The sequence below is a fragment of the Salvelinus alpinus genome, chromosome 17, assembly GCF_045679555.1.
Source record: "Salvelinus alpinus chromosome 17, SLU_Salpinus.1, whole genome shotgun sequence".
NCBI classification, from domain to species: Eukaryota; Metazoa; Chordata; class Actinopteri; order Salmoniformes; family Salmonidae; genus Salvelinus; species Salvelinus alpinus.
Window position 1 is genome coordinate 51,356,209 of NC_092102.1, and position 18,700 is coordinate 51,374,908.

The 18,700-nt window shown below is 44.6% G+C and overlaps 1 protein-coding gene across 2 annotated transcripts in view; it reads left to right on the forward strand.

Annotated features, from left to right (window-relative positions):
• The first annotated feature begins 10,519 nt into the window (after positions 1-10,519).
• The window catches only part of irak1 (interleukin-1 receptor-associated kinase 1), a 42,023-nt gene continuing 33,842 nt past the window's right edge, over positions 10,520-18,700 (forward strand). Inside the window, exons 1-4 of one of the 2 annotated variants that reach the window (XM_071349378.1) lie at positions 10,520-10,636; positions 14,750-14,917; positions 16,068-16,220; positions 16,654-16,736. In XM_071349378.1, the coding sequence (XP_071205479.1) occupies positions 14,821-14,917; positions 16,068-16,220; positions 16,654-16,736 (333 nt within the window). In that variant the 5' untranslated portion in view covers positions 10,520-10,636; positions 14,750-14,820. Of the gene's footprint in view, positions 10,637-11,034; positions 11,435-14,749; positions 14,918-16,067; positions 16,221-16,653; positions 16,737-18,700 lie in introns of those variants that run through there. The other variant, XM_071349377.1, reaches the window with a different exon arrangement.

Below are 18,700 nucleotides of genomic sequence, written 5' to 3' on the forward strand. Positions count from 1 at the left end.
CTCCCTCCAGCTAGCCCATACCTCCACCAATCCACTCCCTCCAGCTAGCCCATACCTCCACCAATCCACTCCCTCTAGCTAGCCCATACCTCTACCAATCCACTCCCTCCAGCTAGCCCATACCTTTACCAATCCACTCCCTCCAGCTAGCCCATACCTCCACCAATCCACTCCCTCCAGCTAGCCCATACCTCCAGCTAGCCCATACCTCTACCAATCCACTCTCTCCAACTAGCCCATACCTCCACCAATCCACTCCCTCCAGCTAGCCCATACCTCCACCAATCCTCTCTCTCCATCTAGCCCATACCTCCACCAATCCACTCCCTTCAGCTAGCACATACCTCCACCAATCCACTCCCTCTAGCTAGCCCATACCTCCACCAATCCACTCCCTCCAGCTAGCCCATACCTCCACCAATCCACTCCCTCCAGCTAGCCCATACCTCCACCAATCCACTCCCTCTAGCTAGCCCATACCTCCACCAATCCACTCCCTTCAGCTAGCCCATACCTCCACCAATCCACTCCCTCCAGCTAGCCCATACCTCCACCAATCCACTCCCTTCAGCTAGCCCATACCTCCACCAATCCACTCCCTCTAGCTAGCCCATACCTCCACCAATCCACTCCCTCCAGCTAGCACATACCTCCACCAATCCACTCCCTCCAGCTAGCCCATACCTCCACCAATCCACTCCCTTCAGCTAGCCCATACCTCCACCAATCCACTCCCTCCATCTAGCCCATACCTCCACCAATCCACTCTCTCCATCTAGCCCATACCTCCACCAATCCACTCCCTCCAGCTAGCCCATACCTCCACCAATCCACTCCCTCCAGCTAGCCCATACCTCCACCAATCCACTCCCTCCAGCTAGCCCATACCTCCACCAATCCACTCCCTCCAGCTAGCCCATACCTCCACCAATCCACTCCCTCCAGCTAGCCCATACCTCCACCAATCCACTCCCTCCAGCTAGCCCATACCTCCACCAATCCACTCCCTCCAGCTAGCCCATACCTCCACCAATCCACTCCCTCTAGCTAGCCCATACCTCCACCAATCCACTCCCTCTAGCTAGCCCATTACCTCCACCAATCCACTCCCTCTAGCTAGCCCATACCTCCACCAATCCAATGCTTTTAGATTTGAGGGAAGTTGTGAATGAGTCTACATTTCAGGAGATAATAGTTTTTATTGGGGTGTCCCCAATGTGTAATTTGTAACCTGACTAGAGGCAGGCTACTTTTCTGTCACAGTAACAGGGTTTTCTTTCTGAGCTGAACCAGTCTCCCTCTCTCTGAACTGAAGGTGAAAGGACATCGATCAAATTACACAAACACACACCCAGTTGCAGGGGGTCTGTTTGAATTTAGAAAATGAGAGAAGACTTGAAATAGGCAAGATGGCTGCGTACACATTAATGGATTACTTCATGGAGCAAAAAAAATGATTTATTTTAATAATGTTCTCCTGTTTTCACAAATCGAGGATTAAAACAGTATTGCAGGGTGGCAGGTTGCCTAGTGGTTAGAGTGTAGAGGCGGCAGGTAGCCTAGTGGTTAGAGCGTTGGGCCAGTAACTGAAAGGTTGCTGGATCGAATCCCCGAGCTGACAAGATTAAAAATCTGTCGTTCTGCCCCTGAACAAGGCAGTTAACCCACAGTTCTCCGGTAGGCCGTCATTGTAAATAAGAATTTATTCTTTAACTGACTTGCCTAGTTTAATAAAAGTAAAAATAAATTGCTAACATGCTACACCAAACAGTACCTAACCTGTAACTCCTAGTATAACAGATTTCCACATGTTTTGTTTTTAAATGACATGATCTGGTGTTACAATCTGTTGCTATGTGTTGGCCCCTATGTGAGAAGAGGCCCTCGGGTAGTTCTTGACTCAGTTCCAATACATTACAATAAAAGTCATTGGACGAAAGCGTCTTCTGTAGGGGTGGGGGGGGTTATTAAGAGCCGAGACGTTCGGTCTGAACATTAACACGTATCGCTTGCGGTATGGTTTTGGATGCATAAGGACCTTCTCTTTCATATTAGCAATAAATAAATAATTTTCAAAAAACAAAAGATTACGTTGATACACACCTTTATAGGGTTAGGGTTCCCACGTGGCCATAATTCCATGTTACAGCTCTTGTTAATGGAAAACACACGGAAGACATAGTGGACTGACTACCTGTGCTAATTAACTATCTGCGTCTCCAAACGGCTGTGTGTAAATGAAGGACAGATGCCACAGACATATTGTCGCTGAAAAAATACTGTCTGCTGCAACTGTTTTAAACCTGGTTAAAAGTGTAAAGTGAGTGTGTATTTGTGAAATTATTTTGATGTGATATGAAAGTAGAGGGATTTATGTTTATAGAACCGTACCGCAATTGAGAATCGATTCACGTTTAGATGAAGTATTTGGTTGCTTTGGCTTCTAGATCAAATTCGCCCTTTAAACAGAATATGTAAGATCGGTGATCCCTGTGTAGGGTCTTGTGTACATTTAGTTAATTTGAGCCAAAATGCAGAGTGGAAAATGTCTCGTTTTTCATTACTGAATTTGCAAATCGGAAATCATTTTCTTTTCTAATTTATTGTCAAAAATTTGACATGGAATTAACAAATGAAAATCAACGATCTATTACATTTTTGGATTTTTAGTTTTATTCATACTGGGAAGTACACGCCCCTCGTAGGATATTCACTGGACTTATGGAGGGGAGGGGGGTTACAGGGCTAGAATTTCTCCCGTTGTTCTATTTCAATAACACTGTTTTCTGACCTTATTCATTCTGAAACGATGAACCCATCAGTTCCAAGTGGAACAACATCTACTTTATATTTTTCGATAGAAATAACACCATTCTCTATCACTGTAATTTACAACTTGATAAGCGCTACAGATAAGAGATAGCTAACAGAGTAAGTGTCACGATCGTCGTAAAGATGAGACCAAGTAGAGTGAGTAGAGTTCCACATCATTTTAATAAAGAGAAACTCACCTAACAAAACAACTAAACGAACCGTGAACCTACTGGTATGCACTCAGGCAACTCAATGTAGACAAGATCCCACAACACAAACGAGGAAAATGGCTACCTAAATATGATCCCCAATCAGAGACAATGACAAACAGCTGTCTCTGATTGGGAATCATATCAGGCCAACATAGACATACAAAACCCCTAGACATACAAAACACCTAGATGACAACACCCCTAGACATACAAAAACTCTAGACATACAAAACTAGCGTACCCACCCTAGTCACACCCTGACCTAATCAAAATATAAAGAAAAACAAGAGATATCTAAGGTCAGGGCGTGACAGTAAGTCATTTTAATATAAATAAATATAAATAACCACTTGTTTTAGATCTGGACACGTGGAAAACAGTCATACGGCAGCAAACTGAAGCTTATCAACATATCACCTTTTCCACAGTGATGTTGATGAAATGCTGGCCTTGTAACTTGCAATGATGACATTTGGAGACCCGAGCTATAGGCTTCTGTAGCCACGATGACAGTACAGCGCCAAACCTACTGAGTTGATTTTTGACTTCTAGAATGTTCTCATTATATGCCCAGACTTTTTCCACTGTATTTTAATAAAGTAAAATTTCATAGTGTTGATGTCATAGTGTTGATGTCTTCACTATTATTATTCTATTATTACTATTATTTAGATGTAGAAAATAGTAAAAATAAAGAAAAACCCTGGAATGAGTAGGTGTGTCCAAACTTTTGACTGGTACTGTACGTGCAATAATTTGGGATACGTAGCCTATTTGAATCACTATGGAACGCAGACCATACGTCCATGACTACTTGTCACCATGACTACTGGACTCGGGCCGTTGTCATGGCAGTTACATCATTAGTGAGGGTAGATATTCAGGTAGATTTATAGGACTACTGGTCAACCCCTATTGTACGCTTTTCTCACCTTCCAATATTACATGGATTGATCAGTTGAATATGGCATCAGGATGAATCAAACCACTGTATTTATGATTCACCAATATATTTTGTGCATAATGGCTCTCCAAACCTGTCTTTTTCTTATTGATAAATACTTACCTAACTCTAAATAGTATACAAAATCAGAGTACTTTTTAAAATTGTTATCTACCAGTTGGTGCTGAAAAGGAGATGAATATGTGTGTATTTAAGCCTAGATGGCTTCCTTTCATTGATCCCTAATATTCTGAACCTGGTGTAAAGTAGTGCACTACTACCCTATAGAACCTGGTCTAAAGTAGTGCACTACTACCCTATAGAACCTGGTGTAAAGTAGTGCACTACTACCCTATAGAACCTGGTGTAAAGTAGTGCACTACTACCCTATAGAACCTGGTCTAAAGTAGTGCACTACTACCCTATAGAACCTGGTGTAAAGTAGTGCACTACTACCCTATAGAACCTGGTATAAAGTAGTGCACTACTACCCTATAGAACCTGGTGTAAAGTAGTGCACTACTACCCTATAGAACCTGGTCTAAAGTAGTGCACTACTACCCTATAGAACCTGGTCTAAAGTAGTGCACTACTACCCTATAGAACCTGGTCTAAAGTAGTGCACTACTACCCTATAGAACCTGGTGTAAAGTAGTGCACTACTACCCTATAGAACCTGGTGTAAAGTAGTGCACTACTACCCTATAGAACCTGGTCTAAAGTAGTGCACTACTACCCTATAGAACCTGGTGTAAAGTAGTGCACTACTACCCTATAGAACCTGGTGTAAAGTAGTGCACTACTACCCTATAGAACCTGGTCTAAAGTAGTGCACTACTACCCTATAGAACCTGGTGTAAAGTAGTGCACTACTACCCTATAGAACCTGGTATAAAGTAGTGCACTACTACCCTATAGAACCTGGTGTAAAGTAGTGCACTACTACCCTATAGAACCTGGTCTAAAGTAGTGCACTACTACCCTATAGAACCTGGTCTAAAGTAGTGCACTACTACCCTATAGAACCTGGTCTAAAGTAGTGCACTACTACCCTATAGAACCTGGTGTAAAGTAGTGCACTACTACCCTATAGAACCTGGTCTAAAGTAGTGCACTACTACCCTATAGAACCTGGTCTAAAGTAGTGCACTACTACCCTATAGAACCTGGTGTAAAGTAGTGCACTACTACCCTATAGAACCTGGTCTAAAGTAGTGCACTACTACCCTATAGAACCTGGTGTAAAGTAGTGCACTACTACCCTATAGAACCTGGTCTAACGTAGTGCACTACTACCCTATAGAACCTGGTGTAAAGTAGTGCACTACTACCCTATAGAACCTGGTGTAAAGTAGTGCACTACTACCCTATAGAACCTGGTCTAAAGTAGTGCACTACTACCCTATAGAACCTGGTGTATAGTGCACTACTACCCTATAGAACCTGGTGTATAGTGCACTACTACCCTATAGACTCTGGTGTAAAGTAGTGCACTACTACCCTATAGAACCTGGTGTAAAGTAGTGCACTACTACCCTATAAACCCTGGTCTAAAGTAGTGCACTACTACCCTATAGAACCTGGTGTAAAGTAGTGCACTACTACCCTATAGAACCTGGTGTATAGTGCACTACTACCCTATAGAACCTGGTGTAAAGTAGTGCACTACTACCCTATAGAACCTGGTGTATAGTGCACTACTACCCTATAGAACCTGGTGTAAAGTAGTGCACTACTACCCTATAGAACCTGGTCTAAAGTAGTGCACTACTACCCTATAGAACCTGGTGTATAGTGCACTACTACCCTATAGAACCTGGTGTATAGTAGTGCACTACTACCCCATAGAACCTGGCGTATAGTGCACTACTACCCTATAGAACCTGGTCTAAAGTAGTGCACTACTACCCTATAGAACCTGGTGTAAAGTAGTGCACTACTACCCTATAGAACCTGATGTAAAGTAGTGCACTACTACCCTATAGAACCTGGTGTATAGTGCACTACTACCCTATAGAACCTGGTCTAAAGTAGTGCACTACTACCCTATAGAACCTGGTGTATAGTGCACTACTACCCTATAGAACCTGGTGTATAGTAGTGCACTACTACCCTATAGAACCTGGTGTAAAGTAGTGCACTACACTGGGAATAGGGTGCCATTTGGGACGCACAAATAAAGGTACAGCGTATTAAATGGGATGACTTTAAATAAATGTACTGAAATCCCTATTGAATGAAAACTCCACGAGAAAATCGGTTGGCCAGCAAGTGGGTGGGTTTTCAACGGTTTAATTACATTTATTCATACCTGAGTATTCAACATATGTCTATGGCAGTAATTCAGAAAAGCATCTTTATTTTTTAAATATATTTTTTTAACCTTTATTTAACTAGGCAAGTCAGTTAAGAACACATTCTTATTTTTTATGACGGCCTAGGAACAGTGGGTTATCTTCCTTGTTCAAGGGGCAGAACGACAGATTTGTACCTTGTCAGCTCGGTGATTCAAACTTGCAACCTTTCGGTTACTAGTCCTACGCTCTAACCACTAGGCGACCTGCCGCCCCTACACTCTAACCACTAGGCGACCTGCCGCCCCTACACTCTAACCACTAGGCGACCTGCCGCCCCTACACTCTAACCACTAGGCGACCTGCCGCCCCTACACTCTAACCACTAGGCGACCTGCCGCCCCTACACTCTAACCACTAGGCTACGCTGCCAGAGAGAACCAACGTGAATATTTGTGCTATCAAAACTGAATAATCACAAGGTACAGACCACACCTTCAGCTGTATATGTTTAAGATATTTAATGCAGTGAGTGACAGATAGGAGTTGAGGGGGGGGGGGGGGGGGGGGGCTTTGTATTACCCACTTTGTATGACACTTGAACTTTGCGTGTCACATGATCACAATCAGTCATATCTAGTATCCATCAAAGCAACATTCCCAATGCAAATTCAGGGAATTTCATTAATTGGATATTTGCTCAGTACTTGAATGGTGAATAGCAAAACCCCCTCACATTAGGGCTCTTTAAAAGGTGGTGGCACATTACTGCCATCTAGTGGATACATTCTTTTTTTGTACATCTCGGGTTATTCTATAAATACACTACAATTCAGCCATATTTGAGACTTGACGCAGGATTAATTAAACTAATTTCAAACCATGTCAGATTTAAGAATATTTGATCCCTTATTGTGCATACAGTACCAACACATACATACAGTCCCTCCCTCCCTCTCTCCCTCCCAGGGAGCCCTAAAATAATCATAGGAAGTGTAGTCTGTGCAGGAATGCTTGCAGTTGAAGAGGCAGAGTGTTAGTCTGTTGGCCTGCCTCACCACTTAATGACAGGTGGACCACCCAGGGAAAGTCTACCACTTAATGACAGGTGGACCACCCAGGGAAAGTCTACCACTTAATGACATTCGGAAAGTATTCAGACCCCTTTACTTTTTCCACATTTTGTTACGTTACAGCCTTATTCTAAAATAGATTAAATAGTTTTTTCCCCTCATCAATCTACGCACAACACCCCATAATTACAACGCAAAAACAAGTATGGTGGTAGCAGCATCATGCTGTGGGGACTGGAAGAATAGTCAGGGTCAAGGGAAAGATTTTTATATTTTACTTTTATTTAACTAAGCAAGTCAGTTAAGAACAAATTCTTATTTTCATTGACGGCCTAGGAACAGTGGTTTAACTGCCTTGTTCAGGGGCAGAACGACATTTTTACCTTGTCAGCTCGGGGATTCAAACTTGCAACCTTTCAGTTACTAATCCAATGCTCTAACCACTAGGCTACTTGCCGCCCAGCTGCCAAGATGAACGGAGCAAAGTACAGAGAGATCCTTGATGAAAACCTGCTCCAGAGCGCTCAGGATCTCAGACTGGGGCGAATGTTCACGTTCCAACAAGACAACGACCTTAAGCACACAGCCAAGACTATGCAGGAAAGGTTTCGGGACAAGTCTCTGAATGTCCTTGAGTGGCCCAGCCAGAGCCTGGACTTGAACCCGATCGAACATCTCTGGAGAGACCTGAAAATAGCTGTGCAGTAACGCTCCCCATGCAACCTGACAGAGCTTGAGAGGATATGCAATGGGAGAAACTCCCCAAATACAAATGTGCTAAGCTTGTAGCGTCATACCCAAGAAGACCCGAGGCTGTAATCGCCGCCAAAGGTGCTTCAACATAGTACTGAGTAAAGGGTCTGAATATTTATGTAAATGTGATAGTTGAAAAAATATTTAGAAATGAGCAAAAAAAACGATTGAATCCATTTCAGAATAAGGCTGTAACGTAGGAGGCGGTAGTGCAGGACCTTGAGAGCATCATGTCGATTGGATAGGGCTGGTTGAGTGACTGAACTGTGTGAATGGTCCTGTTGGTGTGGGTGAGAGTGAGAGTGCAAGAGAGAGAGAGGAAAGAGACAGAGAGAGACAGAGAAAGACAGAGAGAGACAAAAAGAGACAGAGAGAGTGACAGAGACAGAGACAGATACACATAGAGAGACAGAGAGAGAGACAGAGAGAGACAGAAAGAGAGAGAGAACAGAGACAGAAAGAGACAGAGAAAGACAGAGAGTGACAGAGACAGAGAGACAGATACACATAGAGACAGACAGAGAGAGAGAGAGAGAGAGAGAGAGAGAGAGAGAGAGAGAGAGAGAGAGAGAGAGGGGATAGGAAAGGGAGAGATAAGAATGTGTGTGTGTGTGTGTGTGTGTGTGAGGGGGATCAGTAACCAAGTAATATTAGGCTGGTTCCACATCATTGATCATCAACCCCCCCAAAGAGGGTATGTACAGATGTAGGATCTTAATTTGATCATTTTCTCACAGCAGGAAAATCATCATGCAGCAACAGAAAATGTGAATTATTGTGTGGATTATAAATCATTTACATTTTTGTAAGAGTTTCTATATGTTTTATTGTGGTAAATCAAGTCTGGCATTTTAAAGTGGAAATTCCAAACTTTAGAAGCCTTTTAAAACCTTGAATACACTAAAAGTGTGCTTTTCCTGCAACAACAGGGTGATCAAATTAAGATCTTACACCTGCATTCAGAGAAGTAGACCATTTGTCACACAGCAATAGTCGTGTTCACAACTGAAGAGTATAGCCTACGTCTGCCTTTCAGTGAGCAGGAAAGGTTGTTGTTGAAGTATACCCATATCAATAAAAAGGCTAATTTTAACTTACTGTATGATGGAACTACATGAAGCTCATGATGATCAGCTCAGATGCCATATTGTGCTTTTCTCCTGCGGTAACATTCAGAACTCACACACAGAGAGACATACACACACACACACACACAGAGAGAGACACACAGAGAGACATACACACACACACACACAGAGAGACACACAGAGAGAGACACACAGAGAGACACACAGAGAGACACACAGAGAGAGACACACAGAGAGACACGAGAACTGTCTATCGCTTAATTTGATATTATTGTTTGAATAAGTAAAAGCTAAGTTAGCGATGCAAAGTGCCAGATAGGTAACCATTTACAGTAACTGCTGTTCATTATTTCTCAGTCAATAAACACTATCAGCCGACAGAAGAACTAGCTAAGTTAGCAACAGAAAGTAATAGGGAAATATGACCTTTCTGCAGCATCTTGTAAAAGGTTGTGAGGGACTAACCTACTTCCACTACCTAGCATGACTATAGCCAGTAACCAGGTAGGGCTAGCTAGCCAATAGCCAGCCTGCTAGCTAGCCAATAGCCAGCCTGCTAGCTAGCCAATAGCCAGCCTGCTAGCTAGCCAGTAACCAGGTAGGGCTAGCTAGCCAATAGCCAGCCTGCTAGCTAGCCAATAGCCAGCCTGCTCGCTAGTCAATAGCCAGCCTGCTCGCTAGTCAATAGCCAGCCTGCTCGCTAGTCAATAGCCAGCCTGCTCGCTAGTCAATAGCCAGCCTGCTCGCTAGTCAATAGCCAGCCTGCTCGCTAGTCAATAGCCAGCCTGCTCGCTAGTCAATACCCAGCCTGCTCGCTAGTCAATAGCTAGCCTGCTCGCTAGTCAATAGCCAGCCTGCTCGCTAGTCAATAGCCAGCCTGCTCGCTAGTCAATAGCCAGCCTGCTCGCTAGTCAATAGCCAGCCTGCTAGCTAGTACAAGCCAACTTTTTTCAGTTGTTGAGTTTGTTCTATTTACATGCCAACTTCATAATAAGTTCTGTATCTTAGCTAACATGAGTATTTGTATCTTCCTGTCCCAGTCTAATCCTTTCTTTGTGCTGCCAACCTAGGCTGTAAACACCCCCTCTAAGCTTTGTGAATATTCAATGAGGGGGTGGGTACTTCCCCTTATTGAACAAAATGAAAAACAGAAATAAAAAAATTTATAAACTGTGCTGTTATTTGTTTTTCCCTTATTCCATGTCCAATTCTGACACTATAAATGAGAAAATATGTCGATTTCAGATTTTCTTTTTTCAAATTTAGAAACAAAAAACAACAAATTAGCCGCCGTTTTCCGTTTTTCCATTCTCCGTTTTCAAACGGAAAACAAAATAACGAAACGTACATGGATGGACCTACCAGACCACTCCTTGGACGAGTAACATTAGGCCCCTTTAGTGCAATATTGGGCTAGCAAGAGACATTTTGACAAGATTTATAAATGAATTGAGACAAGGTAGGTTCACTGCTATGCACTGCACATACTATTCCATTGAAATACAAAGACATTTCTCAAGAAGGAATGATTCTATGTGAAAAGCCAAAAACGTTGCTCACTTTTATTTTGTTATGTTTTATTTTTAATTAACAAATATAACACAATATACAAACATATCTTACAAAACAGTTTACAAAATAACACAGCCAAAACTTTGATACTTACATAAAAAAAATAATAATAACACAATTAACTCACATGGCTACATCAAACATGTCTAACATTAAAAAAACAACACCGGTATATACAAGAAAATACTAAATGCATACAAAAAAAATAATATATATATATATATAAAATAAATCAAATTCTATTAACTGATACTTTTCCATGAAGGCAGAGGATGATGACGTAGCCCATCATGTGGGGGGCGTGTCTGACGAGAAAGTTCTGCTTGCTGGCGACAGCGAAGTTTAGGCATATTTGAAGCAGGGAAATAACTTATTGAATAACCGATTTTGTTATATACTTTTAAATTTGTTTTTTTTATCACGGACAACCACGTTAGCATCCCTGGCTCGATTGCAGTAAGGTTCGCTTTAATAGCGTGATGGTTTTTACCGTAGTGAATTTAAAACGTAAAAATAAATGTTACCTTTAGCTTGCTAGCTACGTAACGCGTTGGCTAGCAAGGTTTTAAAAATATGTCGTCCTGGGATATCAGAAAGGTATACTTGTACAAGTTACCACCGGTTGTGCTGTGCGACTTCTCCCTTGTTATGGACAGTATCTCCGATGTGGACTGGGACAGATTCGGTAAGAAATGGCACTGACCGACATTGCTAGTAGTTAAATATAGTTTCAAAAACTAGGCTAATTAATAAGCTATGGCGTCCAAGTTGATGGCCGTATTTCGGCCGAACAGCCGTAAAAAAAACAACCTTGTTGACGTAAAAAAAATTAAAACGTCACAAAATGTGTTCATATGTGTATGATCGGTTTCGGTTGTGAAGCATGGGGGACTCCCCCCTCGTCAGAGATTGGGTAATAGGAGGGATTCTTCAATGAAGTGCCTGTTGTCATTCAATAAAGGGAATTACACATTTTTTCCCCCCTCTTCACTTTAATACTACATTAAACATCCCAGTCAGATGCAAAATTGCGCCACAAAGATTTTCTCGTCCCCAAAATCTGACAGATTTATTTTGTTATCTTAGATAAATTATGGCTTTTGAGGAAATATATATATATATATATATATATTACACACACGTACACTGACTACGTCATCTCAAAATGGACAAATACACTATTACCCCGTTTCTCTCGTTTTTCAAGCCAGGTTCTTTTAAGGGAGTATGCACCAGTGGTGGAAAAAGTACCCAGTTGTCATACTTGAGTAAAAGTACCTTTTAATAGAAAATGTAAAATATTACTTGAGTATAACTCTAAAAGTATTTGGTTTTAAATATACTTAAGTATCAAAAGTAAAAGTATAAATCTTTTCAAATTCCTAATATTAAGCAAACCAGACTGCACCATTTTCTTGTTTTTAATTTTTATTTACTGATCGCCAGGGCAACACTCCAACACTCAGACATTTTCACAAATGAAGCATTTGTGTTTAGTGAGTCTGTCAGATCAGATGCAGTAGGGATGACCAGGGATGTTCTCTGTTTAGTGAGTCTGTCAGATCAGAGGCAGTAGGGATGACCAGGGATGTTCTCTGTTTAGTGAGTCTGTCAGATCAGAGGCAGTAGGGATGACCAGGGATGTTCTCTGTTTAGTGAGTCTGTCAGATCAGAGGCAGTAGGGATGACCAGGGATGTTCTCTGTTTAGTGAGTCCACCAGATCAGAGGCAGTAGGGACGACCAGGGATGTTCTCTTGATAAGTGCATGAATTTGACCTTTTCCCTGTCTTGCTAAGCATTCAAAATGTAACGAGTACTTTAGGGTGTCAGGGAAAATGTATGGCGTAAAATCATTTTCTTTAGGAATGTAGTGAAGTCAAAGTTGTCAAATATAAATAGTAAAGTACAGATACCCCCAAAAACGACCTAAGTAGTCGTTTTAAATTATTTTTACTTAAGTACTTTACACCACTGGCATGCAGCACACTCATCTAGCCTAACTGAAGCATGCTGTTGCATCACGTATCAAAATAGCAACTCATTTTATCTTGACAAAATTTGACACTCTCATTGCCCCCCATAAAATGAACTAATCACTTGCTAAATAATTAATTGATGGCCGAAACCCTCTCGCTTCGCCGCTCCCTCTCAGGTATAGCATCTCGCTAGCTAGCTAGTTGTCACACGTTGCATTGGGGACAGCTGAGCTAAAGCAGAGTGGAGGAGGTGAAGCCAGTATCTTGCACTATAGATAATCTTTGCTTGAAGTTGATTTCCATTGACTATGAACACCATATGAAGTTAAGTATCTTTGCTAAGAATGGTATTGCTAGCTAGCTCAGTAAAAAAACTATATTATACAGATAACAGACAGTTAACTAGCTGGGTACATAGTGAGCGGTTAACTAGCTGGGTACGTAGTGAGCGGTTAACTAGCTGGGTACGTAGTGAGCGGTTAACTAGCTGGGTACGTAGTGAGCGGTTAACTAGCTGGGTACGTAGTGAGCGGTTAACTAGCTGGGTACGTAGTGAGCGGTTAACTAGCTGGGTACGTAGTGAGCGGTTAACTAGCTGGGTACGTAGTGAGCGGTTAACTAGCTGGGTACGTAGTGAGCGGTTAACTAGCTGGGTACGTAGTGAGCGGTTAACTAGCTGGGTACGTAGTGAGCGGTTAACTAGCTGGGTACGTAGTGAGCGGTTAACTAGCTGGGTACGTAGTGAGCGGTTAACTAGCTGGGTACGTAGTGAGCGGTTAACTAGCTGGGTACGTAGTGAGCGGTTAACTAGCTGGGTACGTAGTGAGCGGTTAACTAGCTGGGTACGTAGTGAGCGGTTAACTAGCTGGGTACGTAGTGAGCGGTTAACTAGCTGGGTACGTAGTGAGCGGTTAACTAGCTGGGTACGTAGTGAGCGGTTAACTAGCTGGGTACGTAGTGAGCGGTTAACTAGCTGGGTACGTAGTGAGCGGTTAACTAGCTGGGTACGTAGTGAGCGGTTAACTAGCTGGGTACGTAGTGAGCGGTTAACTAGCTGGGTACGTAGTGAGCGGTTAACTAGCTGGGTACGTAGTGAGCGGTTAACTAGCTGGGTACGTAGTGAGCGGTTAACTAGCTGGGTACGTAGTGAGCGGTTAACTAGCTGGGTACGTAGTGAGCGGTTAACTAGCTGGGTACGTAGTGAGCGGTTAACTAGCTGGGTACGTAGTGAGCGGTTAACTAGCTGGGTACGTAGTGAGCGGTTAACTAGCTGGGTACGTAGTGAGCGGTTAACTAGCTGGGTACGTAGTGAGCGGTTAACTAGCTGGGTACGTAGTGAGCGGTTAACTAGCTGGGTACGTAGTGAGCGGTTAACTAGCTGGGTACGTAGTGAGCGGTTAACTAGCTGGGTACGTAGTGAGCGGTTAACTAGCTGGGTACGTAGTGAGCGGTTAACTAGCTGGGTACGTAGTGAGCGGTTAACTAGCTGGGTACGTAGTGAGCGGTTAACTAGCTGGGTACGTAGTGAGCGGTTAACTAGCTGGGTACGTAGTGAGCGGTTAACTAGCTGGGTACGTAGTGAGCGGTTAACTAGCTGGGTACGTAGTGAGCGGTTAACTAGCTGGGTACGTAGTGAGCGGTTAACTAGCTGGGTACGTAGTGAGCGGTTAACTAGCTGGGTACGTAGTGAGCGGTTAACTAGCTGGGTACGTAGTGAGCGGTTAACTAGCTGGGTACGTAGTGAGCGGTTAACTAGCTGGGTACGTAGTGAGCGGTTAACTAGCTGGGTACGTAGTGAGCGGTACCCAAAGTTTTTCCTGGCCACATCACCTAATAAGGAATAAACTCTGGGTCCTCCAGTACGAACCTGTAAGTAGCGTTCAGAGTTTTTCCCGATCAGGAAGAACATAGCTGACAACATTAGTGCTGCTGACTGTAACTGAATTGTATTATTGGTGTGATTTGATTGATCTCTAAACAATTATTGATTTCTATACCATTTGTTATTGGTCCTCCATGGCAGCGTCCCATGTGTTGACCGACCAGACTGACAGGCGTCTGGCTGAGAGGAGAGAGAGACGGACAGACTGGGTGATGAATCACTGGGCTCAGAGGAATGGAACAGTGGGAGAACTACTGAACGTACTGGAGAAGCTGCAGCTGTTAAGAGCTAGAGATATCATCTTGAACTGTGAGTAAGACACAGACCTGGGCACAGACAGACACGTGTGCGTGCATAGACGGACGGAGGGACGCGTGGGGGGACGGACGGAGGGGCGGACGGAGGGAGGGACGGAGGGAGGGAGGGACGCGTGCGGGGACGGACGGAGGGACGCGTGCGGGGACGGACGGAGGGACGCGTGCGGGGATGGACGGACGGAGGGACGCGTGCGGGGATGGACGGACGGACGGAGGGACGCGTGCGGGGATGGACGGACGGACGGAGGGACGCGTGCGGGGATGGACGGACGGACGGAGGGACGCGTGCGGGGATGGACGGACGGACGGACGGAGGGACGCGTGCGGGGACGGAGGGACGCGTGCGGGGACAGACGGAGGCACGCGTGCGGGGATGGACGGGCGGACGGAGGGACGCGTGCGGGGACGGAGGGACGGACGGAGGGACGCGTGCGGGGACGGAAGAAGGGACGCGGGGGGGAGGGACGCGTGCGGGGACGGACGGAGGGACGCGGGGGGGGGACGACGCACACGCGTGTGCGGGGACGGACGACCGGAGGGGACGGACGGACGGAGGAAGGGACGCGGGGGGGGATGGACGGACGGACGGAGGGAGGGACGTGTGCGGGGAGGGACGCGTGCGGGGACGGAGGGACGCGTGCGGGGACGGAGGAAGGGACGCGGGGGGGAGGGACGCGTGTGGGGATGGACGGACGGGGGGAGGGACGCGTGCGGGGATGGAGGGACGCGTGCGGGGACTGAGGAAGGGACGCAGGGGGGGATGGACAGACGGACGGAGGGAGGGACGTGTGCGGGGATGGATGGACGGACGGACGGAGGGAGGGACTTGTGCGGGGATGGACTGACGGACGGACGGAGGGAGGGACGCGTGCGGGGGGGAGGGACGCGTGCGGGGACGGACGGAGGGACGCGTGCGGGGACGGACGACCGGAGGGGACAGACAAACGGAGGAAGGGACGCGTGCGGGGACGGACGACCTGGGGGGACACGAGCCAGGACGCACACCTACCTTAGCTGTACACTCCAATCAGAAAAGCTGAGAAAGAGAAGCCCAGGTCCAAGGTTTCAGTGAATCATTGTTCTCTTTATAATGGATGCTTCTGGAAGATAGTTGTCTAATGGCTGCTGTTGTCTTAATGTAGGGAAGCCCAGTGGACATCAACCCTCTTCCACTCCTCTTGCTGCTCCGTCGCAGGTTAAACTGGAGCCTCTTGTTCCTCCATCTCATCTCTTCAACCCTCCTCCTAAAGTCCATCCGACCAACACTCTGACCACTAAGGCTTACTCTCCACCGGGTAACGTCTCGTTTAATCACCGATCACTGTGTGCTTACAACAACTGATTATTAGAACACTTTTTTCAAGATTTCATACTGCTTGTAATATGACGATAACACGGGCTTATGAAGTCTTATCATATTTTACACCATAGAATTACATATAGGATCTCTTGTGTTTATCTCTGTGTTTATAGGATCTCTGTGTTTATCTCTGTGTTTATAGGATCTTTGTGTTTCTCTGTTTCTAATATGTTATCATATTTTTCAGTGTGATCATTGATCCAATGTAACCCAGTTTAAAGTATCTCTGTTTATATACTGTTTCTAATATGTTATCATATTTTTCAGTGTGATCATTGATCCAATGTAACCCAGTTTAAAGTGCTGTGCTATCAGATCAGGTGTCAGTCTGTTCTCCACCTTCACTAGGGCTGTTTCTCTCCCTCCAGGACTGAAGTGTCTGCCCAAACCTGGCCCTCCACCCTCAGGGCTGAAATCACAGGACCACAGAGGGGCGTTTGTAGACCAACAGGTGACGGAAGCCATTAAGTAGCAATCAATCAATGAAATGTACAATGACTATACCAAACATTAGGAACACCTTCATAATATTGAGTGGCACCTCCTTTTTGCCTTCAGAACAGCCTCAATCCGTCGGGACGTGGACTCTACAAGGTGTCGAAAGCGTTCCACAGGGATGCTGGCCCATGTTGACTCTAATGCTTCCCACAGTTGTGTTAAGTTGGCTGGATGTCCTTTGGGTGGTGGACTATTCTTGATACACACGGGAAACTGTTGAGCGTGAAAAACCCAGCAGCGTTGCAGTTCTTGACACAAACCGTTGCGCCTGACACCTACTACCATACCCCGTTCAAAGGCACTTTTGTCTTGCCCATCCACCCTCTGAATGGCACACATACACAAGCCATGTCACAAGGCTTAAAAATCCTTCTTTAACCTGTCTCCTCCCCTTCATCTACATCGATTTTGAAGTGACATCAATAAGGGATCATAGCTTGGATTCACCTGGTCAGTCTGTCATGGAAAGAGCAGGTGTTCCTAATGTTTTGTATACTCAATGTATTTTATAAAACCTTTTTTTTCCAGTCTTGACAGATCAGATTGAATCTTTTGCCAATAGTTGGGCTGCTTGTGTAAACGCAGCCTTTGAAAGAGGAGCTGGTATGAGAGAGGAACCAGAGTCACTATTGTTAGACTCGGTTTTTAGATTCAGACGTAAATAGCAGAATGAAATGGTTGACGCCCGGAAATGGTTCTAGAGCAGACCGGAACAATAAAACAGAACCAACAGACATATATATTTAGAACAGTTGTATTTCTCCGGTAGCCCGGTGGTCTCCACAATGACTACTCGTTCACGGTTACTGACACCGGTCGTAGTAGTAGTTCACGGTTACTGACACCGGTCGTAGTAGTAGTTCACGGTTACTAACACCGGTAGTAGTAGTAGTAGTAGTAGTTCACGGTTACTAACACCGGTAGTAGTAGTAGTAGTAGTAGTTCACGGTTACTAACACCGGTAGTAGTAGTAGTAGTAGTGTCGTGGAAAATCATTTTCAAATACAACGCTTACCAGAACTTTTAAAATCAAACATGCTCTTTATTACAACTGTACAGCCCACTGGCATGTCCCCGCGGAACACACCCCGCGGAACACACCCCGCGGAACACACCCCATATGCAAATAAGCATACCTCCCCTAATTCTTCCTGCCATCCTTATCTTTTTAGTTCAGGCTTCCTGCTTGTTCACGCCTACTAACGCCCATTATCTGCTTTCAGTTAAATTATAATAGTGGCCAGACCCATGCTTGTCTTAAAAATAATATATGTCCCTCTATACTCTAGGCCTATGACTCAACCCTGTATTTAATTCAATGCCCCAGCATGTTCTCTGGTATGTCCTTATTGGAATTGGCAGACTCTATGTCTCTTCTTATCATTAGTGTCCAGTTGCCTTAGGCATATTTCTCTGGTATGTGTGCTTTTAGTGGAATGTGTAGACTATAAGTCTAGTGTGTCCAATTGTTTTAGGTGCCCATGTGTCTGGTCAGTCTGTCAGCACAATGGAGAAAATAAGAGGGCCAGAACGTCCCTTAGTATATCTCCATTACCAGTCTCATGATCAACGTGAACATGTGGTTCGTTACTTTAATGTTCAGCTGTCTTATGTCTTTATATATTATCCATGTGTCTTATGTTACTACTACAGTAGTAGTTCACGGTTACTAACACTGGTAGTAGTAGTAGTAGTAGTTCACGGTTACTAACACCGGTAGTAGTAGTAGTAGTAGTTCACGGTTACTAACACCGGTAGTAGTAGTAGTAGTTCACGGTTACTAACACCGGTAGTAGTAGTAGTAGTATTAGTTCACGGTTACTAACACCGGTAGTAGTAGTAGTAGTAGTTCACGGTTACTAACACCGGTAGTAGTAGTAGTAGTAGTTCACGGTTACTAACACCGGTAGTAGTAGT